This window comes from Rattus norvegicus, chromosome 16, assembly GCF_036323735.1.
Source record: "Rattus norvegicus strain BN/NHsdMcwi chromosome 16, GRCr8, whole genome shotgun sequence".
NCBI classification, from domain to species: Eukaryota; Metazoa; Chordata; class Mammalia; order Rodentia; family Muridae; genus Rattus; species Rattus norvegicus.
Genome location: NC_086034.1, coordinates 74,079,480 through 74,097,697, shown reverse-complemented (window position 1 = coordinate 74,097,697; position 18,218 = coordinate 74,079,480). Strand labels below are relative to the sequence as shown.

Below are 18,218 nucleotides of genomic sequence, written 5' to 3'. Positions count from 1 at the left end.
TTTTTTTTTCTTGTGACTGCCCTGTGACTCCTTGACAATATCACAGTGTATTCAGTCTTTATACCTTTCTGAGTTCCCTTCTATCACATTCATGACATCTGCTGCATTTTAAGGACTCCCGTGATTAGGTTAAGTCTACCCACATAACCAAGGAAGCCATCTTTCCATCGGGTTTGTTATCTTATTTCTGAGAGACATCGTGTGTGTGTGTGTGTGTGTGTGTGTGTGTGTGTGTGTGTGTGTGTGTAACATACATAGCCACAAACTTCAGAACTTGAAGTGGAGACATCTGTGAAGGTCCATGTTGCCTTCTACCAAAGCACAGGTCTGAGGTACGGATCTTAAAGCAGGAAGTCAGCCTGTGCAGCAGCCAGTGGGTCATTTGCTGCTCCTACAAGCTAAGCTCTGATGCAAAGATGCTCAGAATGGTCCAGGCTCAGTAGTCTCTGGAGGACCAATCTGAGAGCATTACCCAGGGTATTTGCTGGTGCAGCTCTTCAATTCTTTTATGACATAAAAGTGCAGACAGACAGACAATATATACGCAAGTGGGCATGAACATTCTCCAGTAAAAATCCACTCGGGAGCAACAGATGGCACCTGGAGCCCTGTTGGCTGAGCTCTGTGGAAGACTGATGATGGATATTTCTCAGAGAACTTTCTTATGAGGGACAAGGCTCTAAGTCTTTCGCTTTATTTTTGAAATTGTGTTTTAATTACATTTTTAAAATTTCTTTCTTCCCTCCATACCCTCCCATATAACACTCCCCACTCTCCTTCTTTGTTAATTGTTATTGCATGCACATGTGTGTATGTATACATGTATATGAATATATACATAAATATATGAATATATATACATAAATATATGAATATATATATACACACATATATATCATAAAACATAGCATGTTGAGTCCATATATTGTTACTCGTATTGTCTTCAGACCTGACCATTTGGCTCTGGACAAGTAATTGGTGTGCTTTTCCCAGGGGAGGGCCTCCTCTCTCCATGGCAGCTTCACTGAGTTGCCTGTAGTTTTTGTGTAGTGTTACGGCCTCGTGGGCCAATTTGGCATGTTCCTCGGTGTCACCCTTGTTTAGCACACATGTGGGCAATCATGCTGATGAGACTTTACAGGTATGGCTCATGTTACTAGGAGACACAATCTGATGCTCGGGCTCTTACAACCGCTCTACCCTGTCTTCTACAGGGTTTCCTGAGCCTTGGGTGCAGGGGTGTTTTATAGCTATATCCGCTGGGACTGGTCTCCCCCAACTCTTCGTATTGACTGGTTGTGTTTTTCTATTACCAAGTCTCTGTCTATTGCAAAGCTAAGTTTCCTTGATGAGGGGTAAAGACTACACATTATCTGTGAGTATAAAGAAAAATTTTTGCAGATTATCGTTTAGGATTAAGTTGGTTTAATAGGTTAATGGTTGTAGATTCTCCTCTAATCACTGATTTCCCTAGCACTGATCAGTTGGCTAGCTTTCCAATATTATACGCAGTCTCCCTGTTGTTGTATGGATCTTAAGTCCAACTAGAGAGCCGTTGGTTACCACCAGGGCATGTGTGCCACTGTTGCACCCTTAGGATTATTGTTTTTCTTGGTCATTGGTATGGTTTATAGGTATCACAGCAGGGTAGGCATGGCAGTTGCCTCCCTCCTTTGGAACCTTGCATGGCACACACACCTCATAGTACCACAAAAGCTAGTCTTCAGGGAGGGTGCATTCAGGCAGGTTCCAGCTCAGGGGCCTCTGGGTCCTGTTTCTGAATTGTCATCAGTAGGAACTTGCCTTCCACTTCATGGTGGTGATCAAGGGCAACAGTGATAGGTTCTATGTTTTGGTAGTCTCTCAAGAAGACAACCCTTACAAAGAACTCAAAGGAAAGTTTCTCACGTCTGCTACTGGGATTTTGCCAGAGGACAGCCCCTGTATTAGTCTTCTTTCTTATTGCTTCTTCTTGAGGAAGCAGAGAGGGGAGAGCATCGGCAGAGGGTAAGACTTTGTCTTACAAGATATTTAGGGTTGCTGTATTATAAGTTTACTTATCTAAGTCTAAGTTACTATATTACTGTAGCTGATTTACTTATCTATGTCTAAGTCACTATTCTTTGCTACTGTTACTGATCGGCTTTCTGTGTTCCTCTGAGGCCAGAAACTGCAGTCTCTGGCATTTAGCACCTCATTCTAAAACAACAGGAGATAAAGGCTAGAGCATTTTCCCTTTTGTCCCTATGCCTCTTGCTTGTCAGGCTAGGGGTAAGTTTGGAGCAATAAACTTCTAGTGAACCAAGAGAAGAGAATAGCACTTGCAGAAGGAAAAAACTTTTACATAGGCAAATATGCATAAACTTATATAAGTTCATATACTGATTCATGAATGCATATTTATACATTTCCACTCAAATCAGTTGAGCTCAGCTTACATGCATTCTTACAATTACATTTTTATACATACACATGCATACATTCTCACAATTACATACTTACACACACACACACACACACACACACACACACACACTTGCATATGCGTATAGAGCAAAAGACCAAGCACCAGTGCAGAAAAAAACCTCACTCATTCTGGATGAAATATGAGCTCCAATCTTTATTGCATAGAGAAAGAAAAAGCTTCTACCCTTTTAATGCTAAATGAAGTAAACCCAAGTTTGTAAGAAGAAAGCTTGTTCCTTTTAATAAGACTAAGTCTGTCTTGTTATTAAGAAATAACCTGTTCTGTCCCATGGTAAGGAAAAATCTGCCTGCTCCTTCTGCTCTCTGCAGCTTTTCCTCCTTTCCCCTTTCCCTCTGCATTCTGCACATTGCTCTCATAGTACTTTAAGTTACCTATAGTCTCTAAGTTATTCCACTCTGCATTCTCCTTCTGATCTTGCTCTCTTCCTGCTCTGATGTCCCAATAATGCTCTTAATCTCCAATGCCTTTTCTCCCAATGCTATGGCTATACTTCTAAGTTCTTCTTGAGTTCAGTTCTGTCTAAAAGGTAGAACAGTCTAAAAACTTCTCCTCAGCTCAGTTCCTCTCTCAGCTCTGTTCTTTTCAGCCCCGGTACCCTTAGCTCAGTTCCCCTCAGCATAGCTCTTCTTAGCTCTGTTCATCTTCGTTCAGTCCTCTCCAGCTCAGTCCTGACTCTTCTCTTGGTCCTCAGCACTTAAACATCTTTCAGAATACATGATGACATATTACAAAGTTCATCAAAAGTTCACATAAAAAGTCAAGTCATACATTGAAATAGAAGTTTACAACAGAGAATGCTTGCATGCATATTCATCAGGAGTAATTATCTGACTAAATGTCCATCACCTGTCTCAGCTCTACAGGTTCACTGAAGGTTTAAAACCAAAACTAAGTTATTAGTGGAGTTTTGTATAGATAAACCCAGTCAATGTTTTATCCTCTGTCCTATCACCTATAATAAATTGTTAGTTCCCTTTTTATGACCTTTGGTTAATTGTTTTACAGCCGCTTGGAATGTGCTCTGAGTAGGAGAAAGTCTGGTTACCATCTAAGAGCAAGTAACTGGTGACACTTGGGGGACTGGCAGAGTTCTCACTGCAGTTTTGACTATCAGAAAAAGACTTAATAGCAGTCCCACTATAAAAGAGCTTAATAATCACTGTTATAATTTTAGGAATTCTTATAGGATCATCATTAAGACTTCTATTTGTCTATATAGCATCACTACAAGACAGTATATCTTTATAGAACTGCAGAGATCTGCTCCAAAGGGGTGTGCTATTACTTAATGATTGTTATATATATTTAATAATAACAACAGGAAAATCATTTTAATAGCAGGAATCTTTCCTAAAATGAATCCCTCACAGCCTTGCTTAATTAGGGCGAACCAGTCGCAGATTATATAATAATCCAAGGCTGGCCATCTCAGGATGATCACCTGCTAGTTATTAGCTTGTCTCATTATGGCCCCATGGCAGGTATGCTATTAGGTCATCTTTGGCTTTTAGAGAGGGCTTTGTCAGCCGAGATGAGAAAAGTTCATTAAAACTATATATGTACATTGAATTGCATGTATTATAGGTCAAAGGTTTATTTTTCTTTCTTCCTTTCTTTTTGTAAATAATTCCTTATGTACTTTTCAGCCACCCATAGTGATTATTTTCTTCCCTCCTTCCTTCTTTTTTATTTACCTCCCTCCTGGAGCTAAGTCTTTTATCTACAAGCTGAACACTTGAGGGATGATCAGTAGTTTTCAGAATCCCTGAGCCCACTCTGATACAGGCTAGAAATACTGCTGTGACCCAGGAGCACCCACTCACCCACTCACCCACCCACAACAAGGAGTAAAAACACTCTTCCACAACAGTGATCATGGAAGACATACTATGAGAGCAGTGACCATCAGCACAAAGTCTGGGGATAGCGACTGCCAGCCCGGCCAGCTCTCCGGAGGCAAGGGGAGGCCATGAGGTTAGTACAGGGCTGTACAGTAAAACCCAGCATCAGAAGAAACGTCTGTTTATAACGTGAGCACTCACACAGGAGCTAAAGACCACACTGCTTTCTCCTTTCATTAAAGGCAGCAAGCACTGTCTTCTGCCAGGGCAGGGCACCACATTTAGTGGCAGGGAATGCAAGAGGTTAGCAGTGTTGCATATCAGGACAGTCAAATAGCTTTTGGAAATCCACGTGAGTAGTCACCACACAAGGATATAAACGCACACACTGAATTGCATTCACAGGTTTCTTTTCTTTTCTTTTGTTTAAGGTAGAAGATGATTGGATTTTTTAGGGACTTAGTAGTATGTAAAGAAGGCGATCAGCTTTATTTATGGGGAAAGAAGATGCCATTCCTGGCAGAGGAATTGTATATTTATATTATATTGTACTTTATATTATGTAAATGGATGAGATTATTAAATATTACAGGACAGTCACATTTATAATAGTCTAAATATGGGAGATCTGCTAGAGGGGTGTGGTGTGCACCAGAAATCTGGCTGACGGGATTATAATGAAGGACACAACTGAATTCAGAAACAATTTTTAAAGGCACCCAAAAGCTTGTAATTGTTTGTTAATGAGGTAAGACAACATACTATGAAAATTTAAAACACTTGCAATCATGAGGTACAGGGGGTAGTTTGAATCAAATTTAGCATGTTTCAGTAAAAAGCAGAAGCTGGAATCAGAGGAGCTTGTAACAGAGTAGCCTCCAAAAAAAGACTCCATACATTCATATATTTATTCTATATATTCAAAATATACTTCAAGCTGGCAGGTGGGGCGACAGCTATGCAACCAGGCCTGCAGTCCACACTTGTCTTCCCAACTCAACAGATGCCTAATACGCCTTCTGCTATCCTGACCCTAGGGAAACTGACATAGGAGGGGCACAAGTTCAAGGCCAACCTAGGCTGCCCAGAGCCCTGCCTTGGAAAAGAACATCGCAAAGGAGGCGTGGGAAAGCAATGCACTTGTTTTATCCTCATCGACGCATGTCAATCACCTGATAAAGATGTCAGAGCATACACCCAGCACACAGTGAGACAACATGTGTTATACAGATGGGAACACCCGGGTCCAACATGAATGTTCCCTACTCACCGTCTCGTTACCACAGTCACATTCCTCACTGCCTTCCACGATTCCATTGCCGCACACGGATTGCTTTGGTTGTAATACATTTGACAGGTCACCAAGACATTGCATGTCAAGCTTCGAAGCATAATGCGTGTAGTCGTGCACGCTGCAGTTGCTAAAAGTCTTCATCCCACTGGAACTCCTAAAGTGGAAAAAAAAATTCTCTGATGAACAAGCGTCCTAAAGCACCACATCGTGACAATGGTAAATCCCAGGCTGGCTCAAATAAAAACTGTATACTCCAGCAGAGGGGTAAATGTAAAACTTGAGTTGTATATTGCGTCTTTCAAATATAATCCACAGTACTGCCTTTCTTGCAAATTGTACTCTATGATTGGATTAGACCCTGTGACTGTCATCAAGACCTAATAAAAGCCAGGAGTTCTGTTATGCAGTAAAGATTCCACCCTGTGCAGTTTAGTGTGTCTTGTGCCTAGTGTCCTCTTTCTCCTCTTCATTTCTGCCCATCGGGAGAGAGTCCACAGTGCCTCTCCTCTATACAATCTCCCCTTGCCCTCGCACTCCAGCTCACAGTACTGGAGATGTTGTTTCCATATGTTATCCCTATTTCAGCATCTCACGGAGAACTCACCAAATTCCTTCACGGCTACTTGGAAAAAAAATTGATCTAGATTAAACTGAATGTACATTTCTCAGAAGTGTGGTAATTTTCTAAGTCATCTAATTTGATAATTAGCATGCTTTTTCTAGAATCGTTCACTCGGAATTGTTTTTTTAACATATCTATTCATTGTCCTCTGTCTATGGATCGTGTCTGTTGAGTTTTCTAGATAAAGAATCATAATTCATGCAAATCAATGACATCTTCCCCTTTCAAATCTTCCCTCCATTTGTTTTTTAAACACCAAAATACGGAAGCTGCTAGAACTATTTTGCACTATTAAGGGTACCTCTAGGCCGCAAAGTAGCAACAGTATCATGTGTTTAGATAAGACTTTACCGTTTTCCTCAATGTTAAGTGGTCTCCCTTTAGTTTCCTCCAATAAAAATATCTTAATAATACTATATAGCAGTTTCCAGTCTCAGGTATCAGATGGAAAATATTTTATGTATCCCTTATTAAGCATAATATAATTTTCTAACTTATGGAAATTAATAAAAAATTTCAGTGTTTATCAAATCATGAAGTTAATCTTGGAAGAACATGTGTGGAATTAGTCACCATCAGGGACTGGAGAGATGGCTTAGCAGTTACAAGAAGAGGAGCTGGGTTTGATTCCCAGCATCCACAGATGTTCACAAACATCTGTCATTTCAGTTCTTGGACCTGATGCCCTCTTCTGTCCTTAGTGGGCACTAAGCACACACATGGCATAAAGAAACCCAGGCAGGCAAAACCTAAATAAAATAAAATAAACAAACCTAGTAAAGAACTAAAAAGTAAAATTCATCGTAAGAATTCTTACAATGCTTCCGGTTGCATTATGCATGGAGCTCTGGGGCAGGAACAATTATCAACATCGTCGTATGTTAATCCTATGTGAAGGCCAATCAGTTGAGTGATAACCATGGAGAGTCCCTCCAAACCTATGTCTTCTGGATACTAAAACAGAGAAAATTGAAGAAAGAAATTATTATGTAAGAATAAAATAAGGGCAAGTGATAAACATCTTTGTAATAACAAAATTTTATACTCTACTTTTTACATTGAGCATACTTTATAACAATTTACTTTGCTAGTCACATCTATGCTAATTGGCTACCTTAATTTAACTGCAAGTTTTTATTTGAGCAGATAAAATAAACCTACAAAACTGCACATATTACAGACATATGTATAACTTTAAACAGGAAATTATATCAGTATGAAAAAGTAGCTAATAGGTACACTTCCTGTATCTGTAGTATCTAAGTTTGAAATCCCGAGTGTTAAAATTTGAAGGTTAAAGCCAGAACAGGGAGGGCAATGGGTAATGATACTGGATTTGGGAACATTAGCCTTTGTGCTAAAATGTAGAAGCTGGGGCCTTAATTCCCAGCAGCATAGGAGCCACAGTCTTCTACTTTTAAAAAGTCTAACTGAACATAAACTATTGGTTAAAGTCATGCAGAAGAAGAGACTCCTCAAAATAAACCAACTTTCAAGTTAAGATTTTCAAAATAATTTCACTCACAAAGCCATCAGTATGAGTTCTGCAGATGTGAAACCTGCCATTCCCCAAGTTCTAGCTTGGTGAATCTGTCTGATGTTCACCTCATCTTACCCTCCTCAACCCACCATATCTGGACTGATCCAAGTCCACTGCCTCACCCTGTGCTGGCCACAGTTGCCTGCACTGCTTCAACAAGGGCCGACCCCACCTCTCCCTCCTATGCCAACCCAACGTCTCTACCCAGTTAGCCCTACTCCAACTCTCCAGGCTTGGACCAAGACACACATTCTACACACCAGCCTAACCCCCACCCCCATTCATTTGACTTTATTCCATGTAAGCCAGTGGCTCTCAACTTCCCAATGCTGCAATCCTTTAATACAGTTCCTCATGATGCGGTGACACCCCCCAGTCCCAACCATAAGATTATTTCATTGCTACTTCATAACTGTAACTTCACTATTGTTATGAGTCATACTGTAAATATCTGATATGCAACCCAAAAGGGTGGATATCCACAGGTTCAGAATTGCTGATCTGAGTCATTTCTATCTTCTAGCCCCAACCTGTCCCCAGTCCTCTCTTCTGTCCTAACCTCTGTCCATATCGGACACAGAACTAACAAAGAATTTCACAGGCCCAGAGTTTATTGCAAAAAATATCAACATTCTGAAAGATCAAACAAGGATCTCCCCTCTAAAACCTACCAGTCCTGTAGAAATGTTTGCCAATTAGAATTACTTAGACAAACCCCAGGAAACAGAATTTAAAAAGAAAAAATTCAGAAATGTCACCAAATAATTCAAAAAGTTTAAAGCAGACACAAAGAAATAACTCAATAAAAGTAAAGAAAAAATGTCTACGTGATGCCCAAGAACACACGAAAATAAGGCTGATGGAAACGATGACAATTCAAGACTTGAAACTGGAATTTAGTAAAGTGACAGAAACATTGGGGAGGATTCAAGATGAAATGAATATGGAATTGAAAAATCCAGTAATTCAACTAAAAAAGTCAAAAGGAACTCTTATAAGGGGAATTGGATGGAGCAGAAGATAGACTATCAGGATTCAATGATTAAGTAGACAGTCCAGCCAAATAAGGTAAGAATGTGAGAACAATTAAAACGCATAGGGAAGGACTATGCAGGAAATGTGAGACACCAAGGAGAGATCAAAACCTTCAAATTGTAGGCATAGATGAGAAAGAGATCTCAAATCAGTGGCAGAGACCAGATCTCCAAGAAGATCATAAAAGAGAGTTCCCTGAAGCTAAGGAAGACATGTCCATGTAGATTTGAGAAACAAGGAACACCAAACAGACAAGGAAAAAAGATCCCCATGTCGATTGAAGTAGTAATAAAAAGCCTTCCATAAACCCCCTCCCCATGGCTAGCAGAATTCATAGCAGAGTTCTTCAAACTTTCAAAAAGACTATTCAAAACAACAGAAATAGAAGGAACACTCTTAAACTCGTTGCATGAAGCCAGTACCACACCAACACCCAAAACTAGATAAAGACACAGCCAACGAGACCTACGGTCTGACACCTCCGACGAACACAGTTTCAAAACACTCAACAAAATACTTGCAGACAGAACACAGACATAAGTAAAAAGATTCTCCACCCTGTGATCAAGTTGGCTTTATCTCTAAAATGTGGGATGGTTCCATGTGCACAAATTGAGAAACATAATGTGGTTACATTACATGGTCATCTCAACAGATGCAGAAAAGGCCTTTGGGAAAATCTAACATCCCTTCATGATAAAAATCCTAGAGAACAAAGAAGTAGAGGCATGATAAAAGCTATCTATGAGAAACCCACAGTCATCATGCTAAACGGAGGAAACCTTGAAGCAATCTCAATGAACACAGAAATGAGATGAGGCTGTCTACTTCTAGCCGGAAGCACAAGCTGAAGCAATAAGGCAAGAGAAGGAAATTAAAGGAATATAAATAAGGAAAGAAATCAAACTATCACTATCTGCAATTATATTATTATAATATATATTATATAATTCATAAGAGACTCTAAAAATTCTAATTCTAGAACTGATAAACAGATTCAGCAATGTGGCGGGATACAGGATCAACTTGAAGAAATCAGTTGTTTTTCTAGAAACCACCAACAAGCAAGCAGAGAAAGATGCCATGGTCATGAGCCCATTCACAATAACCCCAAAGGAAAGGACTTGACATCGAGACACTATTACTGAAGCCATCATATACTTCAGTCATAACTCATGGGGAAAAAAATCTAGCTGGTAGTCACCTGGAGGCTTCATCCGTAACGGGTGGCATCACAGTACTGGAAGGTGCTGTGCACACTACTGGAGGAGAAAAGTGATCCCCCGTCTCACGCATCAGTCTAAGAGATGTGTTAAGCGTCAGGCTGCAAGATCTGCCCGCTGATGCAGTAGTGGCATGCGTTCTTCAAAGTAACCAACCACCTTTTTGTTGTACTTAAGGCCAATCCGTGAGATGGAGCTTATACCTGTTGCTGTCAACAGGACCAAGAACCTGGGGCTAGACAGGTCATGGTCCCTAGTGGAGAAATCTTTTACTATTCTGCTAAACAGACACAGCATCAACGTGACATCTCATGACTTATTGCTATACTTATAGGTCGGTGCATAGCTCAGCTCTCATCAGAGTAGCCTCATCTTGCAGTGAATGGCAGCTAATGTGCAGTGTGCAGAGAAGAAGACACTTGGGAGTGCTCAGTCCTAAATGGGAATCTGAATCATATCCTCCCTGTAAAGGTCAAGGATCTATGTGGAAGAGGGGCAGAAGGATATGGAATCAGGGATGGTAATGACTTCCAGGAAACTCGTTTCCAGACATAACAAGGCAGACAGATATAGACATAAACTCATAGCAACTATGACAATATGCACAAGACCTGCACCAATTCAAGCCAGACAAAATCCCAGCATGGAGGAGGGGAGGAGACGATGAGGTCCCACCCTCCAGATGAGGAGCTGTTGGCATTTGATTGCTGCTGGGAGAGGGAGGGAAAGTAATTTTCTAGTGGTGTAAGACCCCCATACTTAGCAATACTCTGCCAGTACAAACTGGACTTGGGTTTGAAAGAGAAGGCAAGGGAGGGGCACTGAGGAAAGGAACATGATGTTAAAAAAACTATATGGGCTGGGGATTTAGCTCAGTGGTAGAGCGCTTACCTAGGAAGCGCAAGGCCCTGGGTTCGGTCCCCAGCTCCGAAAAAAAGAACCAAAAAAAAAAAAACTATATAAAACTGTCAAAGAATTAGCATTTTTTTGTTTTTTGTTTTCCTTTTTTTTTTTTTTTTTTTTTTTTTTCCGGAGCTGGGGACCGAACCCAGGGCCTTGCGCTTGCTAGGCAAGTGCTCTACCACTGAGCCAAATCCCCAACCCGTTTTTTTTTTCTCCAAAAACAACTGTTTAAAAAAGATAAGTTGCTTCTCAATCTAGGAACATCACCACATGAATGAAGAACTGTCATCAGAAATCATAGATCTAGGGGGTTGGTCTGTCTGGTGCTGCTATGAATCAAATGCTAAATACTGGCCCCCAAGCTCTGGTTGCCCCCACACCACACACACACACACACAGAAATCCTTGTGTACACCAAATGATGCTATACAAATCTTTCCCCCTAAGTTATTCCTGATTGGTTAATAAAGATGCCTTCAGCCTTCGCTGGACTGAAGAAGGGGGCGGAGCAAAGGTTCATAGGCTTGAGGTCTGAGCCAGGGACCAAGAAAAGAGAGAGAGGGGAGAGAGAGGAGGAGGGGGAGGGAGAGGGGGAGGGGGAGAGGGAGAGGGAGAAAGTTGCCACACAGGTAGATGGATCATGAGCACACAGCCGTGAGGGCCGGCCTGATGTAGGGGCGGCCCATGTGGAACATGGCAAGAGTTAGCTGAGTCTCACCACAGGAAAGGAGACACAGAAGCAGAGAAGGTTCCTATCTGCTCGGTTCTTATGCTTTCACACTTATGTTCTGATGTACAGAGAAACCCATAATAAATATCTGAAGACAACAAGGCAGTGTAGCAACCCCCAGATAATAACAGCTACACGTAGAAAAGCACTCTCAGGAGATCTACAGGCGGAGAAGCAAGCAGCTAAATGGACTCGACTCTGCTCCGATCAAGGTCTGGGAGAGTGATCCCACTGCCTTCCCATGCATGACCTTCCAATCACCTGTACACACACACACACACACACACACACACACACACACACACACACACGCTGGAGGGAAGAACACATAGGACATACAGCTCCCCATAAGGAGCCTGGAGCAGGGACCGAGGAGGTTCTACAACAGAGAGCACGCGGGTGAGGGACTGAGGAAGAAAAGGAGTGAATAGCGGAGTAGAGACACTGAGGGATGGAACAGAGCCCTGAAATTACAGAAAAGATGACAAAATGATTTTAAATGTTTTCATGTGAGAGAAAACATAAAACTAAATGAAAACAAATATAGTACAAGTCATCAGGTCCATTGTCTCCACCCAGAAAAGCCGTCTTATATAATCAGCAGAGGGGAGGACGAGGGAGAGCATGGGGGGGCACAAAGTCCTTAAATATTTGTACAGAGCGACGTCCCTAACGCTGCGACCCTTTAATGCAGTTCCTCATGTTGTGGGACTCCCCCCAACCTTAAAGATATTTTTGTTACTACTTCACAACTGTAATTTTGCTACTGTTATGAATCATGAAGCTGATATCCATGTGTTCCAAAGATCTTAGGTGACCCTGTGAAAGGGTCATGACCCCCCAGAGGGTTCGGGACCCCCGTGTTGAAAACTGCTGCTGTGGAGGACACAAGCAACGAACAGGTGAGGGAGAAAAGCATGGTCTTCAATTCCCAAGGGGAAGACGACTCGGCTGGTAAATTTCAAGGTACACACACTCCCACGCGCAATTAACCCAGCATTTAGATGGACCGAATGCCTTCTGGATCACACAGCTCCCGTGAGCGGTGGCTTCTCTTTTTTCTCAGTTGCTGAGGCGCGAGTCAGTGAAACGTGAATCAGAGCGCATGCTCCGTGGGAGACAAAGCGAGTACTGTCACATCGCAGCTGTGCGGCCTGCATGGTGTGCAGCGACAGAAATAATGAGACAGTCCCCAGTATGCCTCGAGAGTAGAGAAAGAAGTCTTTCTCAAACGTGTAGGAAGGCAGCCATATTTTGGACAAACCAGTGTGAAGCGATTTAGATCCAGGAAGGGCCGCCCATTGTGCAGTCCGAGCAATTTATTATTGGTTCTTTGTTTGGCTCAGAAGACAATAAAATGAAAATTTTGAAAAAAGCATGAGGTGTTATGAAATGGCAAACGTAAGTCGATGGCTTCTGCCACTTCTTAGACTTGGACACATGGAGGCGCCTTTACTTTGGGGCTAATGTTTGAGTTACTTAAAAATCCAAGGAAACTTTAGTAATTGTCACAACCAGTTAGTGAAAGGATATTTGAGACTTTGTATTACACTGGTTGTGCTTGAAAGTTGTAATGCAATTGGACATTTTTAACTTTGAAAAATTTTGTTCCAAGGGAATAATAATGAAATTCATATATTTGCATGTATTCATACATGTATTCACATTTATATGAAAACACCAAATTCTTCCAACCATTTGGCCACTCCATAAACACGTGCATAGTATATGGCAGTTGGAAAATAGTGACAGGGTAAAGAATAAAAACTACATACCGTACCAACCCCCGCGACATAGCTTTCATTGCATAATTCACCCGGTGACGTAGCTCCGATGTATTTCAGATGTTTCCTGTAACTACACCATGATGGGTTGACTTTTCATTCATGTTGTTATGTAGAACATTATATAAGCATATATTTACCTCCTCATGAACTTAAAAGATTACTTGAGGAACATAACAATTCCCAATCTGGATATCTAATAAAGTATGCAAAATATCCAAATTATTGTAAATATTCATTTGATACCAACTCTTTTCTTCACCCAGTTCCCAGATCTGATACTAGTTTATTGTCTGAAATGCTTCTAAGTCTCCCTTATTGTGAGGTAACTCCTTAGGTCACTAAAAGTTGAAAAGTAAAGAACTTTTGACTGTAGAAGAAGCAAATTTGAAATTAAATTATCACAGAGCAACCCATACAAATTCTATTCCTGTGAAAAAGTAGACATGACGTACATTAATCTGTATGGGTAACATTAAACAATTTTTATATTATTAGATTAGACTGATACAATTAGTAAAGCTGGTATCATACAAACTGGTGGAATTCAGGATTTGTTCACATTAATTCTACTTTAAATATGAAAACATATCAATATAAAATTGATCATAATGTTTTATTTTTAAATTATCACCTTTGTAATATACATTATACTTTATTATACATTTCATATACATATATCTATCCATATCTATATCTAGATCTATATATATAATTTTAAAAGCATCCTATAAAAAACTGAAGACTATGATGAACACAAAAACTTTGCTTAATGGAATTATTAATCTGCTTGTCACGCAGAACTCTGTCTACTTACATGAGTAAGTGTGTTATTTCGTTGGACTGTGGGGTAAGATAGTCTCGTTTCCAGCCCAAAAGTCTTTGTAAAATATCGCTAGCATTCCCGTCAGTAGAAATTTGATTTTTATCTGACCACAGTTCCAAGGAGGCCAACACAACATTTAAGTTCAGCTGAGTGAACATCTGAGAATAGGATTACAGTGTATGTTTGAAAAACATCAACTATTATATCAGAAATACAGAAAAAGTTCACTAGAGTATTCAGAACATTAAGCTAATAAAATATATGCAAGTCATTAATTTTCCATACTTATAAAATGCAAATTATAGTCAATGTTTTTTTTAATGAAATTAGAGGTCTGAAAATTAAAAACTTACAGTGTTAACAAGCCCAATAATCTGGAAGATCTTCTGTGTTACAGCCATAATGTCAGATCCCATATAATCAAACTGAAATGCAAATTTAATTTTTAAGAGTAAGTTTTTAAGTAAAGTTTGAACTGCTGAATTGTTTTGGTAGTACAGGACAAGCATAGGATTTATTAAGTATTTCTACATGCTAATTTTATTTATTTGTTTGTTTATTTTTACTTACTTGAGAGGATTTCTCTTTGTATAGCCCTGGCTTTCCTGGAATTATCACATTTCATGTACAAGGATAGTAATAGCAACTTTATTCCTTAGAACCTCAAGCTTTAGTATAAAAGGAAAACGATAAATTAATCTTCAAAAAATTGTGCTGTTAAAAGAGTAGATATTATATAGCTTGTGACCTATGCTCCATACTCACGGCATCCATAGCCTTACATTGGTTAATAAAAGTGTCAATGAGCACAAAGGCTGAGTGACATACATGTGTGAGCTGATGTCTATGTGTACATACGTGTTTGGATGTCTATGTGTGTAAGACCCAGAGTGACGTATTCCTCACTTCACTCTGTGTAGACTGCATACCTCTTTGCAAAGCATTGGGAATTTCTAAACGTTGCTTCTCAAAATCCCTTTGTACCAGGTTTGTCGATGTTGCTGAGAAAGCCCATGGAGCTACCCAAAAGCCCCCTTCACTGGTTTCCATGGCTTCATCGTCAATCTACTCCGAAATATCAGCTTTGAATTTTCTATATTGTTGCTTACACGAGGGATTTGGCTAGCCAACATTTCCCCAGGCCTTCCTCTCTGAGAGATGCGAGTCACTGGTAAAGTCGTATGCTTCCTTCCACATGGGATCTTCAACCACCCTCGGTTATCTCTCCGACATCCCCTCCTCCACTCACATGCCCATCTCTGACTACTTAAACCTCTGTGCCCATTACGGAACCCACAGTCTTAACTGACTCCACGCTGCACACCTTCAGCAAACCCCAACTCCAGACGGGGTGAGACAAGCTCTAGCCTCAGGCTTAGATCCAGCTACTGTGTTTGCTCCTCCCACACACCTGCCATCCTAGGAAGATGCTCACTCCCTTTTCAGGCGCACAAACCCACAGAGTGGTTATTTCCTGATTTGGAGACTGCCAAACCCTTCTCTATGTATCCTAAAAGCTATGAGCATTGTTCTATTTCAGTCTTTATATTAACGTGCACTGCATTAACATATGTTATAGTACACAGTAACGGACAGTATGGAGAGTTATTCTCCACAACTCTCTTCTTTAGTTGTCTTTTTCAAAATTTGAACTTTATAAAGCAGATAACGTCAGGTGAACAGGCTTATAAAAGATAGTAAAACACACACCTGTGAGCTCAAAGAAAACCAATAATTTCTGTATTTTTTGTTGTTAAGGAAGGGGAAAAGGCAGAAATGGAGGAGGGTGGGAGGAGGGAGGAGCTTGAGGGGAAGAAAGGGATATAGGATAGCAAAGGGCAGAGGAGAAGGACGTGAGAGGGGACAGGACGGAGGCGAGAAGGGAGGCCGACTTACCAAAAATTTTCCCACAATAATGTGCAATTTTAGACTTTTAGGTAGCAGCTGTGAATCGTTTTTGTCCTGGAAAACCACCAAAACATATTAACTAGCTGCTAATGTGTACCGAGCTTCCTAAACCTAAAAGCAGAAGTTAGAAAAAATCAGGGGACACACACACACACACACCACACACACACACACACACACACACACACACACACACACACACACACACACACACACAAAGCCACCATCAAGACCTAAACGTCAAATCCTATTGCAGAACATTATTTTCACTTCCAAGCATCCAAGCATCCTTGACGTGACAGGTTCCCTGTGAGGGCTGCACCCTTACGAGGACAACTCCAGACATTGCTGGGTGCTGTGAGTGTCTGATAGTAACCCTGAGTGGTCTCAGTGGACTGTATTTATAAAAGTCTGTGTGCGTGTGTGTGTGTGTGTGTGTGTGTGTGTGTGTGTGTTTCTGTGTCTCTGTGTGCGCACACATGTGCTTGCACACAAGTGTGTGAGACAACCACAGGGAATAAGAAGCCATGAATTTGAGGAATGGAAGGGACACGAGGACTGGCAGGGACAGAGAGAATAGTGCGAATCCATAAAAAGTAACAAGCCCCCAGGAAAGCTGTGAGAAGAGAACTAGGCCCCACCGCGGTCTCATGTGTAACTTGCATACTCATCACTGTCACGTGCTCTGCACATGTGAGAACACTGTGAATTTGAGAGAGGCCACTTGGTCTTTTCTTTCTCTCTGGGTTGTACCTCAGATTTGTCCCTGAGGTTCTATTTTCAAGGGTTCTTTTATGTTCACCAATGGTACACTCACGGCTGTTTATGGCATGAGATTTCATCTGCGGCTCATTCTATTTCCAAATATAGGTCATGTAAACACATACTATCTATATTGATATAGTATCTAGGTATCTACTTATCTTAATGATTTTTTTACAGTTTTATGAAATTCATACATCACTTTCAGAAAAAAAAATGTGGTCTTTCCCAAGCCAAATTTTACAGCCCCAAAAATGGATAGTATTTTCTCCATTTGCGTAGTTCTTTATTAAGTTGGCGCTTTGTAGTTTGTGAGTCTGTGAGTGTGTGTGTGTGTGTGTGTGTGTGTGCAATGTTTCTACAGTTCCTCTGCTGTTCTTAGGAGTGTGGTGGATTTTCACACGACAGTCTAAGATTCCCGAAGGGTGTCCTTCACCCTCAGATGCAGGAATATCGCACAACCCTCCTATCCTGATGGGTGGGGAGATTCAAGGAGATGACCTGGAGTATACCAAACGTCAATAAGAGCGAATACGCGAGTTCTTAGGGCAAAGGCACACAGGTGCCTCCCTGTTCTCGGAGAAGCTAGCTCATAGCCAAAGCCACTCTCAAAGTAATGTGATGGGCATGTGTTTCTGCTGATGAGGAGAAGGGGCTCTTAATGGGCAAACAGCTCTAACAGGTGAGCTTCAAAAGGCACAACCTCAGAAAACTTCGGTTCTAATTAGTCAGAAGTGTGCATCTACTCTATAGTGAAGTCAGAGGCATATATCTACTCTCTTTATTTCTCGATATTGTCCAGGAGAAACTGTTCAGTGGGTACCCATCTTACAGCCATGTTTGGGCGACGAATGAGGCCAGAGCTTCAACTAAATTTCTCATTTCTAGGCAAAACTTAGTGTTTCCTGGGTAGGCTTGTTAGTGAATGCTTTTAAAATCACAGTTTAATTCTGTACCTTCAGCGATACACAAACAATTGCCTAGCTTAGAAAATGTATTCAGTTGGTACATTGTAAAGCTGCACATGAGACGGTGGAAGCACTTTCACGGGGCTACTGAACACAATGGCCAGTCTTCCTGCATTGGTTAACCCTTTTCAATAACAAATATTTCCTCAGAAAGAACAGCTACACGAAAATGTTACCATATAGGCAATAAATGTCAAGTATTACTACTCAGTAATCTTCCAGGTTCTGTGAAATTTGAATGCTTTACGTCAGGGTGCGGAGCAAAGAGCTGTGAAGTGCATTGTTCCCACCCAT

The 18,218-nt window shown here is 40.9% G+C and overlaps 1 protein-coding gene across 13 annotated transcripts in view; it reads right to left on the bottom strand.

Annotated features, from left to right (window-relative positions):
* Adam18 (ADAM metallopeptidase domain 18) overlaps positions 1-18,218 on the bottom strand; it is a 72,888-nt gene that overhangs the window by 30,164 nt on the left and 24,506 nt on the right. For all 13 annotated transcript variants that reach the window (XR_005494666.2, XR_010058314.1, XR_010058313.1 and 10 more), the window contains 6 exons: positions 16,183-16,248; positions 14,640-14,711; positions 14,278-14,444; positions 13,452-13,533; positions 7,063-7,199; positions 5,600-5,777 (listed from right to left, as the gene is read on the bottom strand). Coding sequence is in view for 7 of the 13 variants with exons in the window: in XM_039094795.2 (XP_038950723.1) it covers positions 5,600-5,777; positions 7,063-7,199; positions 13,452-13,533; positions 14,278-14,444; positions 14,640-14,711; positions 16,183-16,248 (702 nt within the window). In the remaining 6 variants the exon portion in view is untranslated. The remainder of the gene's footprint in view (positions 1-5,599; positions 5,778-7,062; positions 7,200-13,451; positions 13,534-14,277; positions 14,445-14,639; positions 14,712-16,182; positions 16,249-18,218) is intronic.